This window comes from Etheostoma cragini, chromosome 2, assembly GCF_013103735.1.
Source record: "Etheostoma cragini isolate CJK2018 chromosome 2, CSU_Ecrag_1.0, whole genome shotgun sequence".
In the NCBI taxonomy this organism is placed as follows: Eukaryota; Metazoa; Chordata; class Actinopteri; order Perciformes; family Percidae; genus Etheostoma; species Etheostoma cragini.
In genome coordinates this window covers 26,615,726-26,625,931 of record NC_048408.1, presented here as the reverse complement: position 1 = coordinate 26,625,931, position 10,206 = coordinate 26,615,726, and the positions used below count along the sequence as shown (strand labels likewise).

General features: G+C 41.7%; 1 protein-coding gene across 8 annotated transcripts in view; it reads right to left on the bottom strand.

The window, feature by feature from the left end:
• The window catches only part of si:dkey-92f12.2, a 17,053-nt gene extending 8,297 nt beyond the window's left edge, over positions 1-8,756 (bottom strand). For 2 of the 8 annotated variants that reach the window (XM_034884480.1, XM_034884526.1), the window contains exons 1-4: positions 8,423-8,670; positions 1,422-1,530; positions 1,213-1,328; positions 24-410 (exon numbers count right to left, since the gene is read on the bottom strand). In XM_034884480.1, coding sequence (XP_034740371.1) covers positions 24-410; positions 1,213-1,328; positions 1,422-1,528 — 610 coding nt within the window. In that variant the 5' untranslated portion in view covers positions 1,529-1,530; positions 8,423-8,670. The other 6 variants (XM_034884489.1, XM_034884525.1, XM_034884524.1 and 3 more) reach the window with 6 other exon arrangements.
• Positions 8,757-10,206: the final 1,450 nt, after the last annotated feature.

Below are 10,206 nucleotides of genomic sequence, written 5' to 3'. Positions count from 1 at the left end.
ACACACACACACACAGTTCTCACCCATTAGACCAAAGAAGGCACTGCTGACTCTGGCCATGTAGCCAATACTGGGAGCACCACTATTACTGCTGATCCTACTGGTACTGGTGCTGGCGGTGGCGGCTGTGGGCTTCCTGTGAGGCCCCTCAGAGGATGAGTACCCTGAGCTGTCCACAGCGCTCGGACTCAGCTCCTTGTGGTTGGATCGGAGGTGTAACCCAGGCAAATAGGAGTTGCAGAGCCCAGGGTAGGGGCTCTTCTCTGGAGGTACTGAGGGGCAGCGTGGGGGCGTCTCACTCCGGGTTGATGATGGGGTGAGGGGTGGCCGAGGGGTAGGTGTGGTGCAGATGTTGGGGACCGTCCTCATGATCGGCTGGGTTTGGCTGCTCAAAGAAGAAAGACTCAGGCCTGAGAGGCAGAAGACAGACAGTAACAGTCAGCTGTGAATAATCATATGATAAATAATCACTTGTTTTCTTCTGCCAAATATTGCAGGACTACTTTTCTAAAAAAACAAAAACAAGATGGATATTTTATCATGTATTTGGTTTTATGGTGTATCATTTATGGACTAATTAAACCTATGCAAAGGGCTGCAACAAACACTATTTGTATATCAATTATTACATTTGATTTAATCATTTCTTTCAGACTACTCTCTAACACGGTTTTAATTCTTGTGTAATATTTGACAATTTTGCCTGATAAGGTCTCTAAAAATAATTTCATGAAAATCCCTGGTTAGTGTAACTGGTGCCACTGGGTAGACATATGCAACCATGTAGCAGGACGTCCTTTGTTATAAGGGATCGAAAACTGTTTTTGAACATGTTGGAAAATAATTTAAAAAATGCATATTATTATATTATAGTTTTACCCAGCACATTGGGATATCATCACATTACTTGTTTTGTCCAACCAACCCTTCAATATTAATTAATTTACACTGGCATAACACAGTAAAAAGCAAAAAATCCTCACGTTTGAGATGCTAGAACCGGTTAGTGTTTAGCATGTTTGCCAATCACATGACGATCACAGCATTGGCTGATTAATGAACTGCAATAAATCAACTTAATTGTTGCAGCACTGCTCTGAAATGTCTCTGAAACAAATCTCCCCTATCCGTTTTCATTCATGCTATTATTACTTTTGTACTGACAGGATTTGATGTCATTATTCTTGCACCGGTAGGATGTATTGTTTTTACCATCATACTGGCCTGCAGTGAGGGGCGGCTCGGGGCTGGCAGAACTAGCATTGCTATTTGCTCTACTGGGGGTACGGGAGCCAGACTTGCGGGACCCCGCCTTCTTCTTGAAAACCCTGACGACGGTAAACAAACCAAAACATTAGCTTCTGACTGGAATCCAAGCTACACACACACACACACACACACACACACACACAGTTACATACTTGACAGGGTTTTCGCGGTAAGATATGTTTGTCACGCTGCTTGAATCCGATTCTTCGTCTGAATTATAGTAACCGCCCGACACCAGGCGAGAACTCCTGCGGGACATGACTGAAAGACAAACAAAACAAGAGACAAGAGAAACATAATAAGACATGATTTGTAAATGATTTACATAGCTCCTCAAAAAGCCTCGGACCAGTACAGTAAATTTAGTCAGACATTTTAGCTGACAAGGTTGATGAACACATCATCTCACACACACACACACACACACACACACACACACACACACACAGACACCGACACAGACACAGACACACACACACACACACACACACACACACACAGTGAGATGAAGGTTATCTGTCCTACCACCCCGGGTGTAGAATCATATTGAAACCCTGAATGGTGCCACTCAACCCATCAGCATGTTAGGTAGTAGTAGCAGTAAATATAACAGTACATGATGTGGTCAGACGGGTAGATGCAGAAGCTAATACTGCTACTGAATGAATAAGTCACAAAATCAGCACAATTAGGTTAGAACAAGTGTTGAAGTTGCAGCAGCTAGCGGCAGCAGAAACAGAGGTGTAGTGGTTACTGTCCTCACAGCAGGTCAATTTGATTTGATATCTGTAGTAGTGGTACTGTAGCAGTTTATGTTGTAGTGGTAGTAGTAATACTAGCAGGATGTCTCTGACAGATTCTCACTTGGCTAATCTCTGGAAATCTCTAATCCAGCTAATCTACTGGAGTCCTCCTGCTCCTCAAACACTCACTCCGATTCACAGAGCAAATATAAAACACCAACACACTCAGATACGACAAATGCATTTTAACACACACGCTTAAAGAAGATACGCACGCACTGTAGAGAGACAAAAACACACACAAATACAGCATACCTCAACAGACCCCCCATACTCAAAAGGGGGAAAAAACCTTGGAAATAATACAGTTTAACAGCAGCTGATGTAGATGACGAGAGCAAAGAGAACCTGAATTTAGCTGCATTACGCTGTGATGCTTGTTGGAAAGTATCCGGTCAGGTTATCCTTCAGGAAACTCTGCTATCACAGTTATCATGTAACCGGCATCTTAAGAAGAGCAATCCGATTGGTCAATGTGCGGTTACCGTGCAGATGATTAGCATAAACCACAGCTCGCCGGCTTTACTTGTTGCTGTGCCAACTCCTGCAGGAGGCAAACTTTCTTAAATTTAATTTCGAAGAGCATAGAAATGCCAAATATGTATCTGCTTAAAAGATCCTTATTTTCCAAATATCAGTATTCCTAATCCAAATAACTGTCAAATAGAAGACTATATAACTTTTGTGACATTGTTTTTGTAAGGCACATTGCATTTTCTTTCTATTTGCACAGAATCATTGTGCTCATTCCTAAAATCTCAGTAATAAAAGTGGAAGCTGGCCTCTTGTATATCATTGCCAATATGTATATCCATTCTTTCCCCGCAAAAACTGCAGCAGACAACAGACTGAAAACAACAGGTACTTGCATATATTCTTATTTTGGAAAAGATGAAAGATTGTATGGCTGGAATATCTAAATTTAACTCTTCCATCTTTATATTTCAAGAGTGGCGTAAGAACAAGGCCCAAGTATTGACTCATTAGGCGTTGGATCGGTCTATATGAGAGATGTTTCCAGAGATGTTTCCCCTCATGTCTGAACTCGAGGTGGGGAGAACAAGTGACAACATAGAGGAAAATTTGTATTTCATAATGTAGTTTGCATCACACCCTAATGTCGTAGGGTGAATACCCTGACAACAGATAACCCAGACACGGACTCATCATCTGGACAAATTAAATTAAATTTCTACATCAGCATTTATGCAACTTTGGGTTGCAAGACATACTGGCCAATGCAAGCGAGAGGTTAGAAAACAGCCTGATTTAGAAAGTTATGAACGTGAATCTATCCACTCCACTTGGCGTTATTCAACTTGATGACAACCATGTCTGCACTATTGTTAGAAAAAGTACTAACCTTCTTTGTTATCCAGTCCTTACAGTATACCCTGCATCATACTGAGCCTCTCCTGCATTGAATGAGACTGGTGGTTGTAGAAACACTAACCTGGTTAACAGTTTGAATAAGCCTTCTGATATTATGAGCCGGGGACAGGATGACTGCAGAGCAGTTGCTACCTAATGCTACTGAAAAGAGCGGCGGAAGATGACAGAAAGGGAAGCTGTGGCTGTTTGTACCCAACAGATAGAGACAGGAAGTCTGTGTGAGAGCACACACAAGCACACAGAAGCCTCCACTCCCCTAAAAAAAGGGCGTTACAGTTTAAATTAAGTATTTGATTATCTTGATCAGTGGAGACACTCATGCCCAACTCTCTGGTGTTTTTCCACTAACGCCTTCCTCACATGCTCAACATTAGCACAGTGACTGTCCACATCTTTTTTTCTTTTTAATTTCAACTTCCTACACTGGTTCTGTGCATGTGATTGTGAACAGATTAAATGAGGAGGATTTGGGGTCTCACGTGAATGTATGGTGAAAGACGAGAATACAAGCGGAGAGGTCAGAACATCACCAAACAGCATCGATGCTGTAAACAGACAAGAACAGCAACAAACATGACATCCGTGACTACGCCTAACAAGAGTCCACAACTGTGGTTGCCACTGAGAGGAGACGGATCTTCTCGGTATACTCTAAATAAAGACAACACGACGTCATACAGGAACCGGCTTTTCTGCAGAACCTGCAAACGATTAATAAATGCAGTCTTAATTTTCAAAAAACAATTCCGTAAAACAATTCATAAACCATGACTCTGCACAAAACACCACGCATCTGTTCACTTATTATTTTGTCACAGCAAAATGTTCATCAGTTCAACTTTACAAGGACAGAGACTACCGTATTGGAACAGTGATAAAAACAAGGATTTAATGCCAGCCTCCCTCTTATATCTATCCGGCTATCAGGCTGTTCATGTAAATGTGAGTTCTTGCATTTTAATTTTGTAGATTTGCATAAGTCTTTTCAACAGCGGCCGATACTCGGATGCTGCGTTCGCCGATAGTTTTTTCCAAGCATAATTTACAGACAGGCGTCCACAGGCAGCTCTGTGTAGGTGGAGACGCTGCAGTTCAGGTGCAGACCGTGCACGGCCCCTCCCCCACTAGCACCATGACAGACTTAGTTGAAAAAGGACATTTTGTGATGACCTGATTATATCTGTCTTATAATATGTCAGCAAGCAACGCTAGCAAAGCCTTTTTTCCTTTGCACATTTATCCATATGCAGTGCACCCATCCCTATGGTGCACATTGCACACATCATTTGGGTGATATGAATATAAGATGATTGCAGAAGTGACACTGAACTGTGTTTTTGGTCATTGTTTTTAAAGACATGGCAGAGCAGATTCCGAAAAACTAAAATCCAGTGTGGCAGGGTTTACATTTTTATGATGTGAGGGAGCAAAAGCAGTACCGGCTCCGAATATTGGCTCAAGAAAATTGGCAGCCAGTATGGGTCATCGGCTAAGGCTGATAATAAGAAAACTGGTATCGGCACTAAAAATATCCATATTGGTTGATCCCTTAATAAGGGCCAAAAGAAATCCCTTTCTCACAGACATTGCCAGCGGCCAATATGAAAGATGTCTCTGACAACTATTTGACTCTTTCCTTTTCCTTTAGCGTGTTTGATTATACAAGGTTTTGCAAAGAAAAGAGGACGTTGCTACTGAACTGTGAAGAGTGAGATACATCCGACACAAACCTCAGATGTCAAGGATAGTATTTCAAAAACTAATTACAAAATGTGTTATCTTGTCAATAGCAATGAACACAAAGCAGACAAACGGCACCAAATGTCACAAATATTTGGACTCCACGGCAACAACAGCCTATATCTGTTACACCTCTTTCACACCGCCGGAGCCGTAACGCCACTTTTGTTTTGTTGTGTTTACATAGCACGTTGGTGATGCTAATTAATCTGCAGTTTCATGTTTGAGCACTGGGTGGAGCGTTGCCTTTGGGAAGGCATGAAGGTAATGAACAGCCAGGGATACGCAGGTGTGGCTAGGGGGGAAAGCAGACAGCTTTTCGCCGTGTCAGGTTTGTGTGTCATTGTTAGAGTAGTGTGCAAAAGAAGATAAGTGGGTCACAGCACCGAGATGCAGAGATGCAGATTGTGGACATTGATTATTGGCACGCAGAACACGCAAGCAAATTCTTCCCTGTTCCCACCACACTGGCCTACTGTAGGAGTTGGTAAAAGACCCTACACACAATAAGCATTTCTTTCTTTAGGGCATGCCAAGAGGCTTTAGCTAAGAGCGTGGAGAAAGGAGCGCTTGGTACAATAAATCCCTCAAATCCTCACTTCCACTTGAAATAGCATCTGAGTGCAGCCTCACTCAGCACTTTCCCCCTGCCAGCCCCCTCCTTTTAAAGCAGACACCTCAGCACAAAGACACACCTCCTCTTTTTCTCCCCCCCCCCCCCCCCCCCCCCCCCCCTTTCATTCTGCCGTTTTGCCTCTGCATCCCCGACCAATTTTCCCACTAAAATACTGCATAATAGTCCATCCTCGTTCTCCTGTAGACCCTCCCATTCTCCTTAATCTAAACACTAAATTATATATTTTTTGTTGCCCCATTCATCTTCTAAACTTGGTTTGCCACATTCTTAAAGATGTCAAATACACACACTTTATATATTCTTTTCTTTTTAACCCTGGACACTCATTGCAATGCACTGCTGTAGGTGTACTTCCATGTGTACGTGAGTGGTCTGTATAGTCATGAACAGGCAAATCTCAGTGGGTACATCCTCTCATAGACGTAGCGAAACCTGTTTCAGTTCCCGTGGTAACAACGTGCAGAAACACAAAAAAAGGTGCCATCTTCCCAAAGCGGGGCCTTAACACTTGCAGTGATTCTTTTGGAAGATTGAACCTGCCTCAATCATAAGAAAGGAGAGCAGAAGAGATGGATGTAACATCTGGCAGGCACTCACAGTAAGACTGGGGCTTTCCCTGTCATTATAGGTTTAAGGAGCAGCACCCAAGCCTTTTTAGGCAGCACCTGAGCCAAACAAAACTTACCCATAAGTCATTTTATCATTTCTGGACAATGTTTATCAAAAATCTCATTGTGTAAATAACATTTTGTTAAAGCAACAATAGTCAACCATACAACATCGTCGCAATACTGACATTGAGGTATTTGGTTAAGAATATTGTGATATTTGATTTTCTCTATATCGCACAGCCCTACCTTATACCCACGTACAAACACACATGTACAAGCATGTGTGAGTCCAATAAGCCTCAGCAAGGCATCTATGCTGGGTCAAAATCTGAGGCATGCACAGATCGGGATGTAGTGGTGGTGTTTGCTCAGGGCGGGGCAGGGCGGGGCCCTGTAACTGGCCCAGTACCCTGACCACTGACACAGGCCACAGACAAAGAAGGAAAAAGGGCAGACTGGGACAAAGGCAATGGGGTGGGCTGAGAGAATAATAGAAAGAGATTGGCAGCAAAACAAAGACGAAAAAATGAATGGGGGACAAATGGACATAATGACAAAGGGGGAAAAGGTGAAACGGGGGGATTGTGTGTGAGAAATGTTTGTTTCAATTCCTAAGTGGGAACATGTGTAAAACACTCTTGCGGGTTGAAAAACCAGCAAGGGAGTTAAGAGTTTTCTAATGAGTGGGAAAATGCAGGAACAAATTAGAGAAAAAGCACAGGAATGAGAGGCTGAGGGAAGAAAGACAGTGAATACAGCGGGAAGGAGAGGGCAAAGATAGGAATGCAGAGAAGTATTCTACATCAGCCCAAAACTGGCAACCGGTGTAATACTGGGGCTAACTTTAGGACAGCGCCAGTGAAATGCAACTCAGCCATACAGAACAGATGAGTCATCTGTGTGGACTGGCTCAAGACAAATTACCCCAAGCTCTTTGTAAAGTAGAGAGGGGGAAAAGACAAAACAATACCGTCAATTAGCTGAGCAGCGCCTTAGTAAGGTCTGTTTATATCGATGTGAACCAGATGCTTACGTTACATTCTCTCTTTCTCTTTACCACGCTACAGATCTAGAGTTACAGCTGCCTGAGGATTATTATGTTCTCCAAAAATCTCATTTGATCTTTCAGCCTCCATCCACATTGTGTAATGTACTGTTGTAGGCCTATCTGTAGTTTTGCCCATTTGTTACTGCAGTATTGTTGTTTTAATGCTATTTAACGAGTTCATAAATATGGACAAAACTGAATAAATCATGACAGTTTTTGATTTCCCTCAAAGGTTTTTTGGCACAATATATAAAGTAAACTAATAAAAATATTTTGGAATATCTATAATGATAGATTAAAAAAGTTTACAATAATATTACGTATTTTAAGAAGTTACAACAATTCAGAAATGTCACATTTATGGCCTTGTTGGTAACAGTAATGTAACATTACCATCCACCAGTCCATGTTGTGTCATCCATCACCGCAGCACGTATATAACGCACGTTAACGTAACGGTAGTCCATCACCGCAGCAGGTAGATAACGCACGTTAACGTAACGGTAGTCCATCACCGCAGCACGTATATAACGCACGTTAACGTAACGGTAGTCCATCACCGCAGCAGGTAGATAACGCACGTAACGGAACGGTAGTCCATCACCGCAGCACGTATATAACGCACGTTAACGTAACGGTATTCCATCACCGCAGCAGGTAGATAACGCACGTGAACGTAACGGTAAGGGTAATGTTAGTCTAACAACTGACAAAAGCCCATAGAGAACTATGGCAAAAGCCAAAGACTGTTCCTTTATTAAGAGACAATTAAGCATCACCCAGAAGCAGCGCGTGAGCATACTGAACACGAAAACTAGTTGGCGTTAATTGTTTCAATATTAACAGCAAAATTACCAGGCGACTACAACTTGAGACATGAGTTAGACTACTGTTCTGTGGTCTGTGTCCTTAACTTAGCTACCTCGCCATGCAGCTAGCTAGGTCTGTCACCGAGAAACAACAACACCACGCCGACCAACAGTCAGGCGGGGGACTGTCAAATTCTCTGTCAGGAAATGATAATCCTCACGACCACCAAGCTCCGCTTAAAGAAACATCTCCACTCTCTTCAACTCCGAGAAAGTCCCGAAACAGCAACCCGAGCATTATTAGATTTTCGATAAGTAAAGTGGGGTGATGGATAGCGTAACTGTGGGAAGAGGCAGTGAGACTTACCGACGCTTTTGACAGCTCGCAGGTTTTGCCGTTACAAATAGCTACGGTGTTGGCAGTAGCAGAATCAAGCTAGCAACAATAGAGACGTAGACTTCCGGTAAAGGTTTACAAAATAAAGTTCTGCGGTCTGTGCCAAAAATGAAATATGATCTTTATCTATGTTTTAGTACTTATGTTCCAGTTATTTATGAGTTATATGTGATATGAACTATTATTACTATTAATTTTATTATTATTGTTGTTATTATTATTATTTTATTTTTTATTTATTAAAAGGCAATTTAATGTGCACGTAGTAGAATGGCCTGTAATCTCCTAGTTTTCCTAAATAAATACAAATTTAAAATATTTATTAGGACCAGAAAGAACAAACAACATTCCACCAGGAAAAAAAAAAAGTGCATAACAGAGTCCCCATTGTATTATTTTTATTTATTTATTTTTCTCACTTTGTACACGGCCATAGAAATGATGTTGTACACTTTTGAAACTGTTTCCGGTCTCGTTCTGTTGGTTCATGGCACAGAGCAGCTGACACTATTAAAACAAATGGCGCCATCTAGCGACAATATATATTTACCCTCCATTTAACTGTTCCCTTCAGTTGCTATTCAAGCCTGCTGACACACAGTGGAGCCATCTGGCCTGGAATAACTATGTCCTGTAGAGCCAAACAGGTCTGTTACACTGTAGAAAAGGTCCTCAAGCATGACTACATTGGCAATTTAATGTTTAGGACCAAATCCAATGTAGGAAAATATTACCCTATTGTTTTTAATGTGATGTTTGAAACAAAATATCCAAAGTTCCAGAAAGAGAGCTGAACACCTTACACACCTAATTCGAACTCCTAACCCAGTGAGAAAATTCTGCTCCGATTGCAGTGAAGCTGCTCGTAAGATCTACGCCTTCTTCTGTGAAATCTAAAAGGAGGCTGCTCTAAGAGATACTGCTGGGTTTATTATAGCCATAAGCGATCTAATATCCAATATCTGACATCATAGTCATGTCAAAAGAAAAACAAATCCATCTAAACACGAGGACAGGATGGGCATGCAGAGGTGTGGAGGCCTAGCGGTGAGAGATAAAGCTCTCAAGAGTGAATGTGTATTTTACAAGGTGTGTGTGCTCATCACACCTTGGCTGGATACAACTAATTTCAACTAGTTTTCTCCACTAGTACTGTAGTATTGAATACATTTACATCAAATGTTAAATTAAAATTAGGCTTTGGAATAATGTAACACGGGCATGAAAGCCATGAAAAAAATTGATTATTGATCATTTAGATGAAGTCACCAATGTGTTCAGCCTTTTGGGATGAAATCCTCTTCACAGATTATACATCCTTGTATCACTGCATTGCTGTTTACCTACCTAACCAAACTACTATGGCTGTGTTTGTAGTCACGGAAACGTAAGCATTAGCTGCAGATGTAGCTGAAATGTATTAGAAATATACACTCACCGGCCACTTTATTAGGTACACCTGTCCAACTGCTCGTTAACACTTAATTTCTAAGCAGCCAA